This window comes from Martes martes (assembly GCF_963455335.1).
Source record: "Martes martes genome assembly, chromosome: 7".
Lineage (NCBI taxonomy): Eukaryota > Metazoa > Chordata > Mammalia > Carnivora > Mustelidae > Martes > Martes martes.
The window spans coordinates 131,886,167-131,910,350 of record NC_137894.1 but is presented as its reverse complement, the minus strand read 5'-3'; the positions used below and the strand labels follow the sequence as shown (position 1 = coordinate 131,910,350).

Sequence of the window (24,184 nt, the reverse complement as noted above, 5' to 3'; positions counted from 1 at the left end):
CAGCTGAGGGAGGCGGGGGCCCAGATGCCAGCAGACAGGGAGCGGGAGTCCAGGAGGGCTGGGAGCCAATCGGGCCTCTGAACGGAGGCTTGGAGATGGCAGGCGGGCGCTGTGCAGAAGAGCAGAGCTGACACCTGAATCCCGGCTTCCTCCCCCTGGAGAGCACTTTAATGAGGCTCACAGCTGTGGTATCACAGAACGAGCATTAACAATGCTAATTACCTCAAGTTTAGCCCGAACATTCTCAACCCACCCACCTTGGGAGCGTGCTGTTGTTCCGGTCCTTGGAGAGCCCTGAGGGGCTGGGGCTGGGGACGAGGAGGGGACAGCAGACCCCAGGTAGGACAGAGCAGCAAGGGAAGTGGAGTGGGGGAGGGAGGGTAGCGGGTACTGCAGGCTGCAGGGACCCCCAAGACAGGAGGAAGTGAAGTCTCCCCGCCATGACACCCACGTTCCTCTGCTCTGCTTAAGAGGAACCCAAGGGAGAAGCCCCCGGTGGAAGTCAGGCCCCTTTTGGAGAAAGCTGGGGGCAGAGACCGAATTTGTTTGTACTTGACAAATGGCCTCCTGTCATCCCACTGCCTTCTGCAGCCTCAGGGGACACCCCCTAGGGCCCCTACCACGGAGCCCCAAAGATGCTTTCAAACTGTGGGATTTTTAAAGCAGCGAACCAGCAACTTGGGAACTAGATGACATCCGATTGGTGCTGGTCAGTGGCTTGAGTGAAAGGTTGGGCCCAGGGATGTTTTCCCACCCCTGCCGTCCGAGGGCATTGGGCACCCCAAAGTCCCTTCCAGAAGCCCAGGCTTCTGCAGAATTCACTTGAAGACCAGTGATGTAGAGCCAGCTCCAGCTCTGGCTTCGTTGTGTCTGGCCTTCCCCCTGCCCGTCCACCACGCGGGGCTGCGTAGGGCAGGCTGCGTAAGCCACCGTGGAGGGCTGGGAGCCTGGGCATCGAGGCTGCACGATGGATACGGTGCTTGTGCGTACGTCCACCTGGCCTGTTAGCTCCTTCTCCAAACCTTCTCCAAACCTCAGCTTCTCCAAAGCTGAGCTGATAGAAGTTCATGCCCGCATCTGAAAAGTCACACGTCAGCTGGCTAGACAACACAGGACCTGGAACCTCTGATTCCTTTCCCAGTGTCCCCTCTGCTCCAAGATGGGGAAACCCCACTGTATCTGTGTCCCAAGTCCACAGGCTTGGGCTCTCTCTAACACAGGGTACTATCCCCTTGGTCCCTTCTTCTTAGTCCCCTGCCCCACCCACCTGCTCGGGCTTTGCTTGAACCCTCCAGGTTCCCCTCCCTCCACCGTCCCCGAGAGCCCGAGAGCAACATCAGCGTCTGGGCTGTGTTGGAGGACTTTCCCAGGCCCAGCTGACTGCTTGCCTCTCTCAGCAACCGGTGGAATGAGCCTGGGTTGCAAAGCTGGGTTCCCTGGGTTCCGAGGGGAAACCTCCCCACTGTCCTTGCAGACAGAAGACCTGTGCGTGAGTACCTGGGCCATCTCTTGGTACCCAGACTTTGTCCTGATGGAGGGATGGGCCCCCCACAGCCCGCATCAGTGGCTCCTGAGATCACTCTGGGTGGTTGGCCTGCCTTTCCACTCCGGCCCCTGCGTGGGGACATCACTCCCTCTGTAGAGATGTCCCCACACAGGTTGTCTCTGGCGACCTGCTGCATGGCAGGTGTCTGCAGCAACAGCAGTGGCCCATGGGCTAGAAAAAAACCAGCCCAGACTCAGCTTGGAAAGAAAAGGCTGAAGGCACACCATCTTCAGAACAGGAGAGCACGCCCCCAGCAGAGGCACTGAGAGACACCTGCTCTTCCCCACTGCCATGTCCACCCAGGTCTTCCTGGAAAGCCCAAGCAGATTCCAACGACAAGTCCACTGATGGACTGAGACCGAAGTCCCTGCTGGGGTTTTCGCCCCCACCCCCCACATACTTCCCCCTTGACCCTGGTCATCATATGTTGTGTATTACCTGTCTGGCTTGTAAGCCGAGTGACAGGGAGGGCCTTGTCTTCCCTGCTGGACCCCCAGTGCCTGATACATGGGAGAGGCTTTATATGCTGACTTATCTTCAGTGTGTTTTTGGAAGACTGACTCCGAGCTCCCAGCCTTAGGACCCCCGTGGCCGCATGGTCCCGGAGTCCCACTGTGCCTTTAAGGCGGTTGCTAAGCAGGCCGGGGAGACTCTAAGGGCAGATGTGTCTTCTGCAAAACCTCCTGCTCCTTGCTCAAGGCAGCCATCTCACTGCCTTTTATGGAAGGTGGTTTCTGACCTGAGAGGGGAGGAGCGATGACTCATCGGGCTTCTAGATGGGTCCTGAGCCTGAGGTCTCTTTCCCCCATCAAGTTCCCCCATCTCAGCGGTGAGTCATCTCGGAATCATCCACCTCCCCTCCCCCAGAATTCCAGGGCGTTCTCTTCAGAATGCCCGGGCCTCTCACAGGGGGTGTCCTCCACCAGGAAGCTCTAGGTGCCTGCTGCGCCCACCCCACGTAAGCTGCAGGGACTGAGGCTTCCCAGGAGCTGGGGGGGTGGGGCGTGGTAGAAGTCCCTCACCAGCAACAACTGACACCTGGACTGGGAGTCTCCTCGCAAACATGGAAGCACCAGGGTTTCTCTGGAGCCTGACACACAAGCACACGCACACTGCATGCACACATGTAGTCCCACTGTATACCCCAGCGTGAAAGAGCCCTACTGTCACGGGATCCGTGTGTTTCCAGTTGATTTTTTGAAGACTGGGGTAGGGAATGGCTAAGAGGGGGGAAATAACCAAAACTTCCCAAGCATTTTAAAGCCTTTTATTTGTTTACACATTCTCTAAATTGCAGACAAAAGAGATTTGCTACATAGGTCATCAACACGGCTAACCAACCACAGAACGAGATACTAACCACAGCAAAGAAGGGACGGGGCCTGTGACTCAGTCTGTGAGCGTGCAAGGGCTCCGCAGACGGGCTGGGATGCCCAGGGCTCCCCAAGACAAAGACTGCTTGATGCCCACATTATGTTGGCTCCTGGTCTGGACGTCTCCAAGGCCCTCCTGCCAGAACCCAGTTAGGACAGGGGCAAAGGCAGGCAGAGAGGAAGGGGTCCTGGGTCCTGGGCAGCCCCTCCAGGCAGCCTTCCAGAACAAAGCAGTTGCCTCGGCTTCCAGGTGGGCCTAAAAATCAGGATGTGGGCTGTTTCCAACCTGGGGATCCTCCTGGAGACTTGCACAGCACACCAGCTCTCGGGGAAGTCACAGAACCCGCGTGGCCCCTTCAGACCGTGGGAGATGGGGCACGGCCTCACCTCCCATACTGAAACACGAGAGCTCATGATACACCCCACAGAGAGGGCAGAAACATCACAGCACCCTCCACTTCGGGAGCCACGGGAGAAGGGAGACTTGACACAGGAGAAAGGAGCACCCCAGAAGACGGGGGCAGAGCGGGGCACACACCTACACACTGAGAGTGCATCACATCACACCTGGAAGAGTCAGGGGGGAGGGCTGGGCGGAGCTGGGGGCAGGGCTGGGGGGCCTCTGTTCGTTTGCCTGTTGTGCTGGTTGCTTTTGAGAGGGACCAATGGGGACCTCGTCTGCAGACCGTTCCGTACAGCTTCCTAAGCCTGGAGCCCTTCTCTCTAGTCTCATGAAAGCTGTGCCAGCCTCTGTCCTGGACGCCGACCGTCCAATGTGCCCGAGCCGCTCAAGGCAAAAACCCTAAGTTGTCCAGTCAGCAGGAGGTAACGTGGTGTTGGTACCCAAGGTGCGATGGGGAGGGAGTCCAACGGGGCGTGAAAGCAAGACCCCCAGTCGCAAGCCTGTCTATCGCCGAGGCCAGCTCTCTCAGCCATTCTGTTATGACAGAGTTTCAGAGCGAGCCGGGGCGGGGTGGGGGTGGGGGTGGGCTGAGAGAGTACACGAGACAAGAAAGCACTCTGGAAAGATGGGGGTGTACTGTTGGAAGGGTTTGCCTCTCTCGTGCCCACACCTGGAAGCAAGTGACCCCAAGCTGGCATCGCGTCTGTGGGTCTAGAGGTACCATGGAGACGGAGCAATGGGAGACGGCTGGAACGTTTCCAGGGCTACCCTTTCCGAATACAGCCAAAGCCATCTGGGGGCAGTAGATTCTCGAGGCTGCACAGCCCCCAGGATCTATTCTCCAGCCGAGACAGACTAAGTCCTTCCCAGACTTCTCCAACTCTCGCCCAGCCCAGGGGCTTCCGCACCCTTCCCGGAACCTACACAGGCACGAGCTCCCTCACGAGGCCCCCGGACAGGCAGCTTCTTCTAAAGGACCCCTTCATCCTTTCTACCCTAGCCAGCCCACAACTCCAGGCCTCGTATGCGCTGGCCGCCCTCACCAGAGCCCCCAGAAGCAGCCTCCTCCTGAGGAGAAACACGGTGCGGCATCAGGCAACTAGAAGAAGAAAAGGAATTTCTTTTGGCTTCTGGGAAGAGATGCTCCATTGCTTGGCTCTCAAAAGGGAATGTTCTCAAAACGGGGCTTTAACATTGCCCTCAGCCTAAACACATGGGCTGGGGGGAGCAGACCTACCAGAGGACTGGCTTTCGCCCCAGTGCATCATGTCATGTGAACAGGCCAGTCTCTCCTTCCGGTGTCAATTTCCTCATCAGGCCAGTGGGTCAGCATCAGGCCGGGAGGGGGCTGAGCAGGCTGTGTTCTCAGGCTGAGAGTCTACTTGGGTGGAGGTGGGAGGGGAGACCGTCTCGGGGTTCAGAGCTGTCCTTCTCCCAGGTCTTTCCCCGTGGAGCTGAGGGGCCAGTGGGCTCAGAGTCTGAAGCCGGCTGCCGGGGAGTGGTGCTGCCAGTCTGGCCTGGGTGGGACCCAGGTCAGATGACTCTCCCCTCTGTCACCAGCACGAGAGACTGGGTCAATCAGGGTCATTCAAAGGAGGCTCAGTTCAAAAGAACCAAAGGCTTTCACATGGGCAGGGGGTCAAAGCCCAGAAAGCATTTCAGGTTCTCAAACACTTTAAAACCAGTCCGGCGGCCAGGCATCACGAAAGCCTTATGTCCCCGAGTCTCTCACAGAGATCAGCAAAATTCTGCCTTGCTCGGAGCCACCTGCTGTCCAGGGACCCCAAAGAGCCTCCCCGCAGCCTCCCCAGCAGAGAAACTGAAGGCTTGCTTTAGGCCCGCTGGGCACTAACACCCACCCCGGGGCAGATACCTGCCCCACCCCAGCCCAGGCACCCCGCCTGAAAGCAAGCTCGGTGTGACTGCTTCAGGGAGCAGTGAGAAGCTGCAATCTGGCTGTCACATGTGCAGAGACAAGATGGGACAAATGGCTTATTCCTGATGCTGTCAATTCAGACAACAGGGAGTCTACTGAGGCGTGATCCCATGAGCACCTGGCCCCAGGTGGGATGGGAAGGTTCCTGGAAACCCCTCCTCACGCTAAGCCTCTCCCCCCATGCCCACCTCCTGCTGCCCTTGCCAGAACCGCACAGGAGGCTGAGGCAGGCTGGTGGGGTCTCCATGGGAGTCCACCCAGACTGAGCATGATGCCCCCGTCCCACCATTCCCCACCCTGCTCTTCCGAGTGGCGATGGGACAAGACTGTCAGGTGAGTCACTTTCCAGCTCTGGTCAGGCCCTGCCAATCGCACCTCCCTGCCCACCACCCCGGGAGTCTAAACCAGCATTTGGAGGTACAGCCTCTGTTTCCTTGGGCCACTCGGCGCACTCCAACCCAGGTGCCTTCATCATTGCTGAAATGCGTGGTAAAGACGGTCGCCTTCCAAAGGCAGCCAGTGCTTGGGCCGATGGATACAAGCAACTGGGCTGGGGTCAACTGTGTTCTTCCCGCCCAACCTCTCCAGAGGGTGGAAACAACCAGACACTTGAGCCCGCTCTTCTTCTATCCATGAGCACGCATGAACATGACAGGAGAGACCTAGATACATGGAGGCCTTCTTGGCTGATATGTTACCTGACAGGCGGTCAGAAAGCCATGGGAGACTGTGATTTGGGAATGGAAAAGCAGGCTGAAGCCTGGGCCAGGATATGGTTTCTTTTTCCAGCCCCCAGGGGACCTAGTGTGTTGCTCTGCACATAGTGGGTGCCCTGCCAAGTGTTTCAGTGAGTACCAGCCTGCCCAGCAACCGCTCTTGGCGGGCAGGAAATGTGCTCATTTTCCTTCAAAGCAAAAATGCCCTGTGGGCAAACATGGCAGATAAACAGTGAGCAACTCAGGTGGACGTTTCTTTCATTTTCCCAGCCAAAGGCACAAACGCTCCCCAAGCCTCTGACTGTTTCCTACCACAGCGCGACTCCCCTGCTTTCCCAAATGTCCCAGGGACCAGACGCATCTGGAAGCTAGGGCTCTCTGCCTCCCTAGCCCCCTCTCCAGCCACCTGCTCCCACCTCCTCTGCTCTGAGCTAACCATTCTGTAGTTTCATTCTCTCACTCACATATTATCTAGCAATGTTTCCTTCCTTTTTCTCAAGTACCCAATTTAGACCTCTTCAACTACATGTTGAAAATGTGTAGGGGGTATATTTTCTTTTTCTTTTGTGCCCACCAGCACCCCGCCCTTCGGCATCTAGCGTGGCAGGAGGGAAGGGAGGGAGGGGCGGGTACAAGAAAGGAGGAGGCGGGCCAAGCAAGACGAGAACCAAGGTCTCAGGTGGGCAAAGTCAGTAAGAACCACAATCCCAATTCCAGCCATAAAATCTGCGTGTCCCTTTGACAGCAGAATTGAGACTTTTGCTTGCAAGTTCGCGACAATTGCCAAACACCTTCCCCCCAAAGAAGCAGAAGTGAGGGAAGACGGGGAGGAGAGGGTGCGTCAGGGGTCCTCCAAGCATAAGGCTCCCAGTACAAGTCCCGGAGGTGTGCAGGGGCTGGAGCCTGGGGTGGGCCCGGCCGGACCTCAGGGAAAGACCCCCTGTGACAAGCCGTTCTCCCTCTCGTCCTAGAGCAACACAGAAGGTTCACTTTAGTTTGTCAAGCGAGGGGTGTGTGTGTGTGTGTGTGTGTGTGTGTGTCGCCATTTTCATCATCAATATTGGTAACATTGATGAAAATAGTAGAGATGCAAAGAGGCAGGCAAACAGGATGCAGTGGGCGTGAATATAACCTGGAGAGGACGCTGAGGGGAAACACAGGGGCTTGGGGGCCTCCCCCAAGTCCTGCAGGGACCACTTCCCCTTCCCCTCCCCCTCTCCCCCCCACAGTGCACGTATGTGCCAGATTGGGTCAGTGCTGCCCTCAATGGCCACTTTGCTCGCTGCCTGGGCTAGAGGTCATTATTGGTATTTATATCTCTGTTGAAGAGGGTTCTGGCTGCTCGCCAGTCCCGGTTCCTGCCTTCCTGTGGCCTGCCCTGGGAAATGTCACCATCAGCACAAATGCTTCCTTCTCTCGGTGGGGCCAAAGAGGGGAAAACCCTGGAATGACCCTCTTTCAAGGCACTGGAGCAAAGAAAGGAAGAGAGTTGGGAACAAAGAGACTGACTAAGGGGCATCCCTATACCCTCTGACCCCTGTTATCCACGCCCCCCCCCCACAGCCGCATAGGATCCTGGGGAGTCACGCCAGGTCTCAGCCATCAGCAGAGACACAGCCAAGCCTCACTCAGAGCCCAGACAGAACATTCCCTGGGAATCCACCCACTTCCAGATCCTTCCCCTCACACAGGGAGTCCCCTGTTCATTCTACGAAGCCAGTTGGAGGAGGACAGGGCAAGGCCCAAACCCCTCCCCATCACCATTTCCTGGAGGTGTCCTGTGGGCCTCTCTTCTCAGCGGCCTGGGCTGGAAGCATGGAGAGGGACCACGAGGCCAGGGCTTAGGAGCAGCTGCTGAGATGCTCAAAGAAAGCCCTCAGTGCGTCTGTCTGGGGGCTCTGCTCATCCTCCCACATTCAAGGCACCAAGCAGTCAGCAGCGCTCTGCCTCCCCCCACACACCCTCTAGTTATTTAACTCTGGGACTTCTAAGTGCAAATCAGGATTCCGGGCCCTTCTCAAGTGCCCCCCCTTCTCTTCATTTTGCTTTGCCTGACATGAAAGACGAAAGACGTTTGACGTTCCCCCTCTCCTTCCTCCGGGCCCCCCTTCCTCCCTCCCTCCTGCAAAATAATGAACCCACTACAGGTGACACCAACGCACAGCTCCAAAAAGGAGACAGCTGTGGCGTGCTGGGTGTCTTCACTGGGAGTCTGAGCATAGCCCTGGCCCAGGGAACCAACATCTCCTTGGGGTGTGACACAGGCATGTCCTGAGGAGGGACCTGCCCTGGGGGTGGTCAGGGAGTGAGAGAGGAAGGGAGGCTGCTATCCCCCAACTTGCAGCCTAGCTTGAGAACCAGTCTAGGGACAAGGGAATGTGGTCCGTGGGGCTCCTGGCCCTCCCCCCAACCACAGACCCAGTGAGGAAACCAGGGGCCCCTCTTCTCTGAAACTAAAGCCTGAAGTTGCCAGTCATCTTTCTTCAAGAACACGGGTCTGTCTCCTAATCTTGCCCCAATAGGAAAAGTAATAATAATCATCTCATTTTTCTTCCTTCATGATCTGAGCTCTTCAAGGGGAGAGTCGAAAGGAATCATTCTGCTGTGTTCAACGAAGAAAGCCTAAAAGGCACCACGAGCGGAACGCTCTGAGGTATCGTGAAACCATCAGAGTGAAATCTAAACCCGAAACTTTCAAGCCGTGACCTTCCCCAGATCTGGAGGACTCCGGCCTCCCTTGCACCCACCCACGGCTCACCGCTCTAGTTCAAGTCTCACGGCTGAGCCTAGCCCCGGGAAGCAGCTGCTCCTTGCGGCCTGCCTCGACTTCCCACCAGGCCCTGGGGCACTGACAGCGGCAGGGGCTCCGTGGGACCCTGGGGCTCCTGCTCTAGGTGCTAGGCATCCACGCGGGGTTGAGAAGGAAATCAGAATGTCAATCTCCTAGCAGAGGCCTTGCCTGGAAAGCCTCACAACGTCGCCAGCACTGGATTTGCTGCAGGAGCAAAAAAGAAGTGTTTCGAAAACAGAGGGTTTCCACTTCCGGCGCAGATCCCATGGCCTCGCCCCTTCTCTGGCTGGGTGGAGCCACAATACCGGGGTGCAGTGGAGCAAAGTCTCCCTGCGTTCCAGGGATTCGAGCTGGCAGGCAAGAGTGTCATTATCTCCCATTGGTGGCCTCTCTACCCAGTGACAAGAGACACCCAAGTGTGGGGGCCTCCATCAGGACAGGCCCCGGGGCCAGACCTTCACTAGCCCTAGTGCTCATCCCTGCAACAACCCTGCTGGACAGGCTACATCTCCCTGCCTCACAGACATGGAAAATGAGTCCCAGAATTTGCCCAAGGTCAACCAGCTAGAAATGTAGCAGAGCTGGACTTTACACCAAAGTTTCTAAGTGAATGTTAGACTGAACTGAATCATTGTCCTCTCCAGATGTTGGCTCCCCAGACTAGGTGGTGATGATCTTGTAGAAGGGAGTACCCCCAGGTATCTTCATTCTGAAATCCCCAACCCCAGGGTAAAACCCTCACTTCCCACCAACAGCAAACCCATGCACGGGTCCTTGTCGCAGCTTTGGCCTACTGGCTCTGACCACAGGCAGCCCAGCCCCTAAAACATAAACCCATTTGGGTCAAAAGGGAGATTCTGGTTATAGGTTCAAGGTTATCTTTTCAAGGTTAGATAACCTTGGCTAATTCACACAAGAAGGGGACGTAGAAATCATTAGGGATCCCTCCCTGGAAAGCCCTGCTTTCCGGTGGCTGTTTATATAACATTAAGCTTTTTCAGTCTCCCAGTGTCACTGTGGAACAGACAGGGCAAGGGTTATTATCTCTGTTTCATAGGTGGGGCAAACTGAGGTTCAGAGACGCTAAGTGACTTGCCCGAGGTCACTTTGTTACTGAATAGCAAAGGCAAAACCAAAACCCTGATCATCCACGTGCACCCCATGATTCTAGCTCATTCTCTGGGGGTCAGAGAAAGACCAATCTGAAGTTTACCATCATTTTCTTGGTCTCAATACAGAAAGTGATAAATGTACCTCTAGAGATTTTGTCTGCTTGCTGTACCCCGAAAGTGTCGTCCCATAAGCTGGCCTTGCTATTCCCAGTTTCCAGATGGGGAAACTGAGACCTCAAAGAGGAAGAGGCTGCACTGACCCCACCGGGAATGCAACCGGGAAGGGAACTCTGGACCCTCTTAACATCCATTCTAGGGCCCTGAGCTCCCCTCCCTGCCCGCACTGTGGGTTACAGCACCCTCCTTGCAAGACTCAATCCCCCCTCGTGGAACACATGTGTACACCCTCCAAAGAGAGTTTGTCAAGTAGGAGGGCCCCAGTTTGGGGTTTCAGACTTCCTTTTTTAACCTTTAAGCCATTGTGGCATTTGGGAACATTCTGGTAACTTTTTCTCTAAAATTAAGTCAAAGTGATTTTCAAAACCAACAATCAGCCTTTGAGGACACCCCACTTTGGGTTTTGTGGGAAGACAGAGAGCCAGAGCAGTCAGGAGAGGACATCCGCTCCTCTGATGTGACACTTCTGGGGAACAGATGACAAGACGGCACGACAGCTCCCCCAAACCCTCCCTGCACCTCCAGAATCCAAAATAGCTTCCCCAGCCAGCAGGGGGAAGGACGTGTCATAGGAGCTGGATGAAAATCCCATCTGGACAGGGCCCTTCAAACCAGCCTGTTATGTATGCACGCAGCTCACTCGGAGGCCACGGGGCCCCTACAGGAGACTGACCCCACGGGTCACTCTGCAAGAGCCTGGGCAAGACCAGCCCAGCTTGGCTCCACGCCAGGCTGCCCTGAGGCCACTGGCCGAGAGCGGTGAGCCCAGGAGGGAGGCTCTTGCCAAGTCGTGGAGCGAACCCCACAGCCGGGCAGAAGTGGCCCAACGAGCCTCCGAGTCTCCAGGGGCTTCCTCGGGAGCTGGAGGACTAAAAATAACCTCGGCCTTTGTTGGGAGCAGCCGGGCCACGGAGATGGAGCTGATTTCAAGGAAGCCGAGCATGCGCGAGGGTCCCGCTCACTGAGACCTGCCCTTTGGGCAAATGATTTTTCCAGAAACGTGTCAGTTACTGTGTGCTGCTGCCGTGGCCACCGCCTCCGAGATTCAAAGACAGCCTGAGCCGCTCCGGCCCTCGGGGCTGACTTCCAACACAGGCTTCTCAGAAGCTCAGCCTCCCACCTCTTTCTTCTCGAAACATTTTTTTTTTTTTTTTTTAAAAACAGGAGTCCAGCACGTACTGGGGAGCTTAGGGGGCAAGAGCAGCCCTCCAGCTGAGGAGTGTGCGTCATTGTCGCCGTGATCATAAAGAATGCCCCCACCCCGGTTATTTGTTGAGGTGACAATCATCTCAACCCCATCCTCAAATCCCCAGAGTCGGGTGACAGTGGCAGTCGGGTGACAGTCGGCAGACAGTGGCAAGCGCACACCGTGTAGAAGGAAAAAATGACTCGGGGAAAGGACTTTGTGGTGCCACATCAATACTGACGGGTTTCGCAAAGCTGCGTCCTTTGTGCCAACATTCGGATTCTGGACTGGGCAGCCTTCACCCACTTTCCTGGTTCTTGAGTCCCGCCGGGGAAAGCTCCAGACCCAGGCTGGTGGGGAGGCAGGGCCCTAGCATCTTCCCCGGCCACAGGCTGTGCCTTATCTCACCTCAAGGACACCCCTGCTCCGAAGGTCAAGGAACCACAAAGCCCCCCCCCCCCCCCGCCCCGGATGGATAACAAATACTGACTGGCTGTGGCAGGGCCTCTGAATTTTCTTCCCAACATTTCCACCCACCCCTCAGCACTTGTCCTTCCCTCTCCAGCCCCGTCAAGAGACCACCCTGGGTGTAGACATCACCAGGTTATCTGGGTGGGGATGGGGGGTGGGGGAGGGCAGAAAACCTCTTTTCTTCTTCACAGAGACCAAGGAACAAAGAGGGATTTTCATCATCAAGATGGCCTCCCAACTCCAAGTCCGGAAGTTTCCAGGGAGGCTTGTAATAAATAACAACTTCTCCACAGCCTTTTGTTCCTTTGCTGAGTTCAGGATAAAGAGCCGAAGCAGGAGGCGGGAGGCTGTGTGAAGATTTCTTGGAACACAATAGATAGAAAACACCAGACGACACGTGAGTGACCGATCGGTGGTCACAAAACAGCTTCCCTTAAAATGGGAACCAGTGAGAGGGCTGCAGGGCCGGGGGCAACGTGAGGGGGTCCCACAGGGCCGGGGCTAGGCGTGTTCTTCAAAAGTGCGACATCCTTCCTGCGGAAGTGAGGAGGGGCTGGCGGAAATGCTGGAACCTGTGTGTGGGAGGTAAGCAGACACCTCACCCTCTCGGTGCCGCACGTCTGAGCCCTCTGTGACCACGGGCCTTCCTTACAGTTGGTCTCTCTGGATATTTGGGAGTGGGGGCTTGATCCGGTTTGAAGTGGGCTCCGCGTGCGCCTCTCCAGCAGCAGGTCACGGTCTGGGACCTGGGGCCCTAGGCTTGGCAGCCGAAGGCTGAGGCTTTCTCTTTGAGCAGCTCCCAACACAGGTGGCAGCTCCAGCTTCCTACAAGAGAGGAGGGGCCCTGGTCACCCGCGGCCCTTCTCCCGCCCTGAGGTCCCGCGCCTTGGCCCTGACTCCTGCAAGCCCCGTTGCTCTTTCCACTTTCCCAGTTCAGAGACCGAGGCCCGGTCCCCAACGCGGGCTGGAGGCTGTAACTCGGCAGAGGGTACGGGCTGCTCAGAAAACACTTAGGTGCTCGGAGGCCGTCAGCTGAACTGTTGTAAAGACCCTCCTTCCCGGACGGGGTGTCTCCAGCAGCAGCACCAGGCCTGGGCCAGTTGCCCTGGAAGCTCACAGCCCCCCCCCACCACCACTTCAGCCACACGTCCAGGAACATTTCCTCAGCCCCAAGCTGAAGTTCCAGGGGGTGGAACCGTGCCTCCGTTTCCTCATCTGTCAGCTGGTAGCGGTCCTACACGCCTCACAGGACTGCGATGATTGAATGAGACAAGACACGGAAAGGCCTTAGCACAAGGCCCGCACCATAGTGAGGGCTCCCTAAGTGGTACGAGTAGCTGTTGTTGCTACTGTCAACCTCATCCTCATTACCTTCTGGGGGCTCAGCCACAGGGGGATTTAAACAGTACATGTGATAGCCACGGTCACAGTCGTCACAGAAGAGGAGCTGGTCCTGGTGGAAGACAGAGTAGGTGGAGGGGAGGAGAGAGAGAGTGAATATTCCTCCAGCCTGTTCCGTGTAGACCCACCTCCCTGAGTGCCCCTTTCCAGGCCCGAGTTGAGGTCTTCACGCCCCCTGAATGTGCTCAGTGCTTTGCCCACGCCTGGAAATCCCCCTGCCTCCCCAACTATGCCAACCATACTCCCACTTTAGGGTTCTGCTCAAATCATGCCTCCTCCAAGAAGCCTGCCTTGACTACCACCTTACATTCGAGTTTAAAGAGATTCCTTATTCTTCTGAACTCCTGTAGCCAATAACTCTGTTTCCATAAAGGAGGAAAACCACGTCTCTTTGCTTCTACGTTCCCCATAAGGATTGTCCAGTACACAGAAAATAATTCAAATGTTTGCAAAGTTTAACTGAATTCTTCTTAACCTCACCCTTTCCGTCTGTAAAAAAGGGCAACGGCCATCCTTGATGGTAACATCCATGACACCTCAGAACCTTTACAGGGTTTCATTACACGAATATAGAGAAATGCACGCAATGCAATGCCACCTGTCAGATCCCCAGAGCCTCCTCAGGGGCTGGAGGCTGGACCCCAGGTGAGAAAAAGAGCCCCTAGCATGGTTTTTAACCTCAAAAGATGCAGTCTGCACCTTCACTGCCCCAATTCCCTGGGCCTAGGCGCTCTCCCAGTCCCTGACTCCTGCTCTTCTAGACCATTCCCTACCCACCCTTCAAGACTTCCAGCTACTCCATCCTACAGAGATGTCCCTAATCTAGCTCAAATGGAAGTTCTCTCACCCCCCTTGCATCCCCATAGTCCTCCCTCTTTCTTATGACATTTAATTGCATTTTCCTTCATGGCACGAAGCCTGGCATGTGGTAGACGTCTACGCACGAAGGTTTTCTTGAACAGTTCTTTTGGAATATGCCTCCTTCGCCTACTCCTTTATGGATTGTAAGGCCTTTGGGGCAGAACTTTGTCTTAACTCATCTCCACATCTCCTTCAGAACTGGCACACAGTAGCTACGTGTTTGTGATCTGCTCCCCGTTATCCAGGTTCAGTTCCGCTCTATTCTTTGGACCTGCTTGAATGGCTTATAAGACGTTTGCAAAACTAAGATTTGCATCAAATCTCACCTTGGCTCCCCTCAGCACAATGATCCTGGAAAAAGTAGATATTGAAGTTGGAAACCCTGGCAAGCAAGCAATAAGGCAGGAGATACCATGAAAGACTTTTTTTTTATCACACTATCACCTTTCAACAGGGCAATGGGAAGCTTTTGAAGAGTTAGCAACAGAGGAGTGACTGGTCACACATGGAATTTAGAAAGATCTCCCCAGCTGCTGTGTAAGAATAGATACTTGGGTGGAGGAAGGTTGGTTCTAGAGGCTGGAAAACCACTTAGAATGCTCCTACCACCATCCAGGTAAGAGGTAATGGATTGTGGCATTGGGGAAAGACAAGGGTCTTGTTCCCATTTGAAAGTTATTGATTAGATGATGGCAAAGAAATCAAGAATGTCTCCCAGGTTGTGCTTGGTCAGCAAGCCAGATGATACAGCTACCCATTGAGACGTGAGCAGAAGAGTAGATCCAAGGGAGCCAGAAGGCAGCCTAAGCTAGAGATATGTTCTGCATATTCACAGATCATGCAGTGGAGATACCCTGGAGACAGCTGGACATCAGGAAAGATGCTTGACCATGAGATATGGATTTGGGAATCATTGGTGATTAGATGATAATGGAGGTCCTAAGAGAGGAAGCCCAGAGTATGTCACAGATGTCCCTGAACTTGAGCTCATGGAGGGATGTCCATGACCTTCTTGAAATCATATGCACAACTTCCTGTATAGGTACAAATGTACATTTTTCTGAGAAAAGAGTAAGTCCATAGCTTTCATTGAAACTTCTGAAAAATCAAGGACTCAAAAAACATTACTGAGATAAAGGCCAAAATACAGACCCTGAGAGCACCAACCTTGAGGGACAGGCAGAGAAAAAAGAGACTAAGATACACGCTCCAAGAGGTAGGATGAAAACCAGGACAGTGTGGTTTACTCCAAAAAAATTTACACCATTGTCTTGGTGCTGAAGTAAGCTATATTACAGTATAATTTAGGAATAATTCAAGGAGGAATAAGTTAGGATGGGAACAGAAAATAGGGAGAGACTTGTCAGAAAGAGTATTACTAAAGTCTTAAAGACACATAACTCCTGATATAGTGCTGATACAAGAAATATGAGAAGGTAGCATACTCTGGATCAGATTTTCCCAAAGGGAAACCAGGCGTCTGTAGATTTAAATCCATTTTTCATGGGCTGATTGTTGTCTAGCACCACATTCTCTTCTTTCTCAGGTGCTTTTTAAGATAACTGCCTGTCAAAACCACCCCTATCAGCCAGTTCATGCTAACCCCAATGAAAAATATAATTTAAGTGCCTCCTAACTCCCAAGTCCCCAAGAACCAGTTCCAGCAGGATGGCTGCAGTTCCAGTAGAATGGGGACCCCATTCTGGTCTGTGCAGGGTAAATCTCTGACTATGTGAGAGGAACCCTACTGCCCCGGCAGCCTCACCCCTTGCTTCCTCCCCTACAGCTCTGCCAAGTCAATGAAAACTCTCTGTATTGAGACTATTCGTAAAGCCAAAGACCATAACCAACCCAAATGTCTATCAGTAAGAGACTAGTTGAATAAACTAATGAAGAACTATGCAGCTGTAGGAAGAAAGATTATGTCTATACATTGTGGTGGAGTGAGTAATCTAGGACATCCACTGAAAAAGCAAGGTGTGGAAAACGGGTGTCTGCTACTATAGTATAAGAAAATGGGTTCTTTTTTTTTTATTCATACACATGAATTCTTATGGATTCATACACATATACATGTAATATGTTATATTTAAATAGAAGGAAAAGATAAGCCATAATTTTTTTTAATGGTCACCTATGAGCAGAGTGAGGGAATAGTGCGAAAGAGTAGGAACAGAAGCTAGATTTCTTTGAATATCCTGTTTATTTAAGAGACTTGATTCTGGAACCAGTAAATATTTTTCATAGTCATAAAACAAAATTCACAGTTATTGTCCCTTAAAAAAAAGAAAAATGAAACAAGTGTATCTAATTATGTATTAGTTGATGGCATAACCACATAGAAAGTAACTATTCCAAGTGACTTTAAAACAAGTAGTTTGACTATACATCCTGAGTCAAATATACCTTAAGAACAAAAAGTGTGTGTGTGTGTGTGTGTGTGTGTGTGTGTGTGTGTATTTCCAGAAGCCATATTGTTAGTGGTAATAGTGGAATTAATATTCTGAGACCTGTATGTATCAAATGAGTGATTATCTTGTAACTAAGAAGAATTTTGACATACTTGAAAGAAAATACAGATGTAAGATCAATTGAGTTAAGTAAAAACCCTACCGTTAGTTCTGGGTATGAATTAGAAGTATCAGTATAAATTCAAGTATCCATACAAATTCAGCATTTTATCTTTTAAACAAATAAAACATATTGTCTAGTTTTGTCCATTTAAAATGCCCCAAAACAATGACAAAAGCAGTAAAAATCAGTACCCCTAGCACTCCTATTATGTTCTCTAAAGATCATTGGCCATAAAAGGAACCAGGAGTCCTTGAAGAAATGGATGGCTCCAGGTCCAGGGCACAAAATGTGCAAATATTTTCACATATTAGAAAGCAAATACTATTGGGGTCATGCAAAAGGACTAAAGATCAAACCTGATTGCATTCTCACTGCCCAAATATAAGACAATTTTTACTGTAATGGATTGAAATCAATCAAATATGTTTAAATCCTTGAGTTCATAAAGATACTATTAAAAAAAAAAGGTTGTCACCTTTGGAAGATGCTAGGGAAACATCCCATTATTTTTTTGATTTATTATCTTGATATAATTTTAGTCTCAGAGAACATTGCAAAATGGTACAGAGAGTTTCTGTACACACTTTACTCAGCTTCCCTTAATGTTACCATCTTATGTTATGATAGTACAATCATGAAAAGCAGGATATTATATTAACATTATACTATTGACTACGTTGAAGACCTCATTTGAAATTCACCAGTTTTTGCACTTCTGCCCCTTTTCCCAGTATCCAATCCAGGATCTTACGTTGTATTTAGTTGTCATGTTTTCTTAGTGTCCTTGAATCTATGACAGTTTCTCAGTTTCTTTATCTTCCATGACCTTGATGCTTTTGAAGAAACTAGGCCAGTGATTTTGTAGAATGTCACTCACTTTGAGTTTATCTGATCTTTTTTCATGAGGAGATTGAGGTTATACACTTTTGGCAAGAATACTACAAAAGAGATGATGTGCCCTTCTCAGTGTATCGTATGGGGGCACATTGATACCAATATGTCTTGTTACTAATAATGTTACTCTGATTTGTGTAAAGTAGTGTCTGTCAGTTTTTCCACTATAATGTTGTAATTTTTCCCTTCGTAATGTATTAATAAGTAATCTGGTGAGAGAGATACTTTGAGATTATGCAAATATTCTGTTTCTGACCATACTTTTGCTCACTAATTTTGGCATTAGTGAGCCAGTTCTTGCTTACAACAACCAGAACAGTGATGCTTGCCTACCAGTGATTTACTTCTTCCCTCTACATTTATTAATTATAATTCTGCTCTGAGGAAGAGTTTAACTCTTCCTTATTTATTTATTCAAGTTTTATAAATATCAGTATGAATCTTGTTCTTTGAGTTACAATTCAACACTATCATGATTTATTTTGTTGTTCAACTTGTCCTAGACTTGTCATTAGGATTTCCTTCAAAAATTAGTTCCTGTATCCTTTAGATGTGCCTTATCAATTTTTGAGCATTTCCCTACTTTCTAGTACCATAGGATATTCCAAGCTCCCCTTATATTTTCCAGCCCTAGCATCAGCCATTTATCCAAGGGTTCCTAGTTCCTTTTATTGGAGAATGGTATTTAGAAACCAATATCTGGGTACCATGGATTCTCATTGCCTCTGGGTTGTCATTGCTTCTAGGACCTCCCAGCCAATAGAATTAGGAAGTAAATGTATACGTGGGACACATGCCCACATCTATATTTATTTCTGTATCTATCTATATGTGTGCATACATGTATATAGATATATATGTATGTACATATATATATATACACACACACACATACATACATACACACAATATGTTGTATCAAAACATTCCCTGATACCCCCTATTCCACCCAACACCATAGGATTCAGTGTAGCCTTCCCTCTGTTTGATTATTCTTTCTCTGACATTGAGAAACCTGGCTCTCATTAGTACAATATATCATTATTAGTTCACACCTGGACACACATAAAGTAGTTGCAGAATGACTAACTTATATGCCTGTAACTTACATGCCTGTAAGAAACACATTTACTAGGGGAGTCTGAGTGGCTCAGTGGGTTAATCCTCTGCCTCAGCTCAGGTCATGATCTCAGGGTCCTGGGATCGAGTCCCGCATCGGGCTCTCTGCTCAGCAGGGAGCCAGCTTCCCCCTCTCTCTATGCCTGCCACTCTGTCTACTTGTGATCTCCCTCTGTCTGTCAAATAAATTCAAAAAAATAAAATCTTAAAAAAAAAGAAACACATTTACTAACTAAACTATAATATTTACATAGCCATCTCTGCCTTTAGTCTTAAAATACAGTCATATACTGCTTTCTAAATTTACAAAAGTTAGTTCTTTCCTTCTCCACCCCTCAATATGGTTGCTCTATTTACATTATAGTTAGGTTCATTTGCTACCATTCATATCCCAGTTCAGTCCCCACCCCCACCCCCATCCTAGCTGATTTTGGTATTGACCTGTAATAGGATATGTGTAACAATACGTTGGTCCTAAGCGTCAGAGCTGTACAAAAAGGAATCCCCTGAGAAGTGCCATCTCCCCTTATCCCTACTATCCCACACCTGTTTCCCCATTCTTTCTACCCCATTCCCACCCACTGGTAGGTAAGCAGTCTCTTTAGTTCCTTTACTTTATCCTTCCTGTATTTCGTTAACACAAGTAACAGATACATGTATATTTTCTTACACTTTTCTTACAAGAATGACAGCATACTATATAGATGTTGTCTTTACTTAGCTTTCTTCATTTAACAACAGCAAATTTGGAAATACACTGGAAATTATTCCATCTCAATGTATGGAATCTGCCTCATTTTTTTCTAGCTGTAAGTATTCCAATGTGTGACTATGCCATCATTATTCAACCATTCTTCTGTATAACATTTAGGTCATTTCCAATATTTTATAATGATAAACAGTTGCACCCATGAATAACTTTATGCACATGTATTTTCGTAGTGTTATATCTTTATAGTAGATTCCTAATAGATGAGATTGCTAAGTCAAGAGGTAAAGGCATAGTAGTTGTGTTAAGTATTGCTAAATGTCCCTACAGAAGACTGGTACCACTTTGTATTCCCACTGACCATGTATGAGGATGTCAGTTTTCCCATAGCCATCAACAGAATGTATTCTCATACTTTTTTCCCAGTTTTATGGATAAGAAATAGTATCCCATTTTTGCCTTAGTTTGAAATCTTTAATTATGAGTGTATTCAAACTATTTTTTAAAGATTTTATTTATTTATTTGACAGACAGATCACAAGTAGGCAGAGAGGCAGGCAGAGAGAGAGGGGACGCAGGCTCCCTTCTGAGCAGGGAGCCCGATGTGGGCTCGATCCCAGGACCCTGGGATCACGACTGAGCTGAGGGCAGAGGCTTTAACCCACTGAGCCACCCAGGTGTCCCCAAACTATTTTTTTCCCAAATGTTTAAGGGCTATTTTTATCTTTTGTGAATTGTTGTTCATGTCTTTTTCCCATTTTCTATCAGGTTTCTCATCCCTTGAACCTCAAATTTTAAGAGTTCTTTATATATTAGGAATATTAGCTCTTTATCTGTGGTATATGCTGTAAATATTTTCTCCCAGTTTGCTAGTTGTCTTTTTACTTTATCTGTTTTTTACTATGCAAATTTTTATGTGGCCAAATTTGTCAATATTTTCTTTTATTTCTTCTGAATTCTGAATCACAGAAAATCCTTCCTTATATATACTTTAAAAGAGTTATTTACTTATTTTGAGAGAGAGAGCAAGCCCATGCATGAACAGAAGGGGTGGAGAGGGAGAGAGAATCTCAAGCAGACTCCACGCTGAGTTCAGAGCCTGACACAGGGCTCGATCCCATGACCCTGAAATCATGACCTGAGCTGAAACTAAGAGTTGGACATTTAACTGACTGTGCCACCCAAGTGCCCCGATCTTTCCTTATATTTAAAGAAATCACCCATGTTTCCTTCTAACACTAATATGGTTTTATTTTTTACGTTTAGATCCCCTAGTTCATTTGGAGACTATTCTTATGTATTTTGTGAGATATGGGCCTAATTTTATCTTTTCCCAAATGGGTACCCTATTATCTCAGCACCATTCATGAAAATGTAATTTTAGAGGCAAACTTTATCCTACTGCTAAAGGTCCATATGTAGATGGGTCAATTTATGGGTTCTTTTCTATTCCATTTGTCTGTCTATCTTGTTTTAATTAGAGGCTTTATAGTATGTTTTAATATCTGGGAGGTCTAGTCTCCCCTCATAATTTGTTGTTTTCAGTATTTTCTTGACTATTCTTGCATGTTTATTTTTCCATATGAGCTTTACTATCAATTTGTCTAAATGTTCGCTGTTTTTATTGGGTTTGAATTAAATTTGTAAATTAACTCAGGAAGAACTGACATCTTTCTCATGTTGAATCGCTCTATCCAAGATCACACAATGTCTTTCCATTTGCTCAGGTCTACCTCTGTGTTTTTTTCCAGTGCTTTAAAATTTTCTTCAAAATTTTTTTTCTTCATATAGGTTTTACACATTATTGTTAGGCTTATTTCTGAGTATTTGTTTTTTGTTGCTATCATGAATGGGATTTCTCTACTACTGTAAACTCTAACTGGGTGTTATTTGTGCACATGAAGGCTATCAATTTTTGTATGATAATTCTATATCCTGCTACCTTTAATGTTCGAGTGAGCTTTATCACTGATTCTCTAGGGCTTCCCAGATATACTATTATAGTTTGTGAAATAGAGAATATATAACATATATTATATTATATTATATTATATTATATTATATTACATTACATTACATTATTACATTATTGTATTGGAGACAGAGAGAGAGAAAGAGCCTGAATTTGATCAGGGTTCTAGTTCTAAACTCCAATGTACAAGAAATGTAAGAGACAGAGGGAAGTGTCAAACACCACTACAGGGATTCAGTCAGTAAAAACACAGTCCTAGGAAACTCTATTGAACAAATTAACTGATTTCTTTTAAGATTTTAATTTTTTAATTTTTTATTTAACAGAGAGAGAGAGAAGCCAAGGGATAGGGAGAAGCAGTCTCCCCACTTGAGTAGGGAGCCTGATGCAGGGCTCAATCCCAGGACCCTGAGATCATGACCTGAGAGCTGAAGGCAGACACCCAACCAGCAGAGCCACCCAGGCGCCCCTCACTAATTTCTTCAACAAAAATTCGAAGGGGATAAAAGAGCAAAATGGAGGGGAAACCTACATATTAAAAGAAACTTTAAAAATGGGGGTGCCCAGGGGCATCTGCATGGCTCAGTTGGTTAAGCGTTTGCCTTCAGCTCAGGTCGTGATCCTGGAGTCCCAGGATAGAGCCCCACTTGGGGCTCCCCACTCAGCTTCTCCCTCTGACCCTCCCCCTGCTTCATGCTCTCTCTCTCTCTCAAATAAATAAATAAAACCTGAAAAAAATGAAAATAAAAACAGGGGCGCCTGGGTGGTTCAGTCAGTTAGGCATATGACTCTCAATTTGGGCTCAGGTCATGAGCTCAGAGTTGTGAGACAGAGCTCTGCCTCAGGCTCCGTGCCGGGCATGGAGGCTGCTTAAGATTCTCTCTCTGCTCTTCCTCCCCCCCTCCCAAAAGGAAATATCAACTAGTCACAATGTATGGGCCTTATGTGGATCCCAATTCAAATAAAAAAGCTATAATAAAAAATACTTAAGACCAGACAGCATTTAAAACAATTGCAGCAATTAGGATGTTAACTGCATGTTTGATTATATCAAGAAATTATTGATTTTTTTAGCTGCATTAACATGTTTATCATTTTTGTTAAAAAGTAAGTCCTTCTCTTTTTGGTAAACCTATGGAATATTGACAAGTAAAGTGATATTATGACTGGAATTATGTGGGAGGAGGTGGGAGTATTTATAAAACGAGGTTGGACATGTATTGATCAGAGCTGAAGCTGGTGAGAGGCTACATCAGTTTCATTATTTCTGCTCTTTTGCATAAGTCTGAAATCGTCTATAACAGAAAGTGGGTTTTTTTTTTCTAATTCTGCATTTATTATAGCTAACATTTAGACCCAGTGAAATCACATACTCTGGAACGTGGTATAAACGGTCGAGCACATCCCAAGCAAAAGTAGCAGGCAACGCTATCTCTCACTGAGACCTGGAGGGCAAGTGGCCAGTGAGGCACCCTCGGGCCATCACCTCCCACACCTCTCCCCACAGGCACAAAGAGTACCCAGGGTCCCTGTTGTGCAAGGATCCCAAAGGTCCTAGACGCAAGGGGGGTGGGGAGATGCCAACTGACATTTTCCCCAGGAGTGCAGTGACAAGAGTCCTGCCCTCCTCTCCACCCCTTGGAGTGCTCTCTCCTGCAAGGGAAGTCCCAAACTCACGTCATTCTCCGAGGTTCCGCAGAGGATGCAAGATTTGCACTCTATGCACTGCCACTTGTAGGTCTTGACAGCCTCGGTCATGTTCAGGGTGAACTGCAGGCATGTTGGGTGACCTGCAAGAAACAGAAATGGCAGCATTAGGGTCAGTGCCAGCACTGAGAGGACAGCCAGGAGCCAGAGAACATGAAGACACTTGACCTTCTATTTGGCAGGGAAGAGAAACTTGGGTGATGTTCCCAGATTTTGCAGGAATCTGCGCAGAGCACCCAGGGCGGAGCCCATAACTGAGTCTGTCACAGAAGAACTGAGAGCTTTGCCTACTGCTGGGGGCTCGCCCTGCTCCCGAGCTCCCAGCCCTGCAGAACCAACCCCGTAGCACATTGTGCTGCTCCTCGCACATAAGGAAATGTGCTTCCGAAGAAGGATAGTACAGAGAGGGGACATCAGCTAGCATTAGTCCCACTAACCTAGTACCCTCCAAAGATGGTCAGGACCCCCCATGGTACCACCATCGCTCGGCAAAGCCACATCCCAGCAAGAGGTCCTCATTTCCTCCCTTCCAAGTATTGAGACTACTGGTTACATTGCGGTCACTTGGGAACACACTGTCTATGCAGTGAACATAAGGACCCTTCAACTATGAGGCTCCACAGATGCAAACCCCACAGACTTGTCTCTGAGGGAGTAAGAGTGGGGATGGAAATGACTCATCAGTGGGGAGCATGGGGGACGCTTAGCAAGGAACCCATGGAAGCATCGGGAGAGGAAAGATCTAAAAGCCTTTCAAGGACTCACCAGGTGCCATCCAACTTAGGAGCTCCCACAGCTCTAGACGAATAACCCTCTCAAAGTGACACTGTGACACTGACCCAGAAAGAAATAAGCCTAGATGAAAATCCAGCTGATATTCTTTTTTTTTTTTTAAGATTTTATTCATTTATTTGACAGAGAGAGACAGTACAAGTAGGCAGAGAAGCAGGCAGAGGGAGAAGGAGAAGCAGGGTCTCTGATGAGCAGAGAGCCCAATGTGGGGCTTGATCCCAGGACCCTGGGATCATAACCTGAACCGAAGACAAACACTTAACAGACTGAGCCATCCAGGCGCCTCCCCCCACACCACCCCCCAGCTAATATTCTTGGAAGCATCTCAAAGATCTGTCTCAGAAGAACACTGGCCAGGGTTGCTCTCTATTCCAGTCTCTCAGAGACAATACTGGGGTGGGAGCAAGAGAGGAAACACCAGCTTGAGGTTTTGAGTGGTTTGGG

At 49.3% G+C, this 24,184-nt stretch overlaps 1 protein-coding gene across 1 annotated transcript in view; it reads right to left on the bottom strand.

Annotated features, from left to right (window-relative positions):
* Positions 1–11,210: 11,210 nt before the first annotated feature.
* Positions 11,211–24,184, bottom strand: part of DPF3 (double PHD fingers 3) — a 256,883-nt gene continuing 243,909 nt past the window's right edge. Inside the window, exons 9-11 of the mRNA XM_080808592.1 lie at positions 22,919–23,031; positions 13,083–13,164; positions 11,211–12,536 (exon numbers count right to left, since the gene is read on the bottom strand). Coding sequence (XP_080664718.1) covers positions 12,466–12,536; positions 13,083–13,164; positions 22,919–23,031 — 266 coding nt within the window. The 3' untranslated portion in view covers positions 11,211–12,465. The remainder of the gene's footprint in view (positions 12,537–13,082; positions 13,165–22,918; positions 23,032–24,184) is intronic.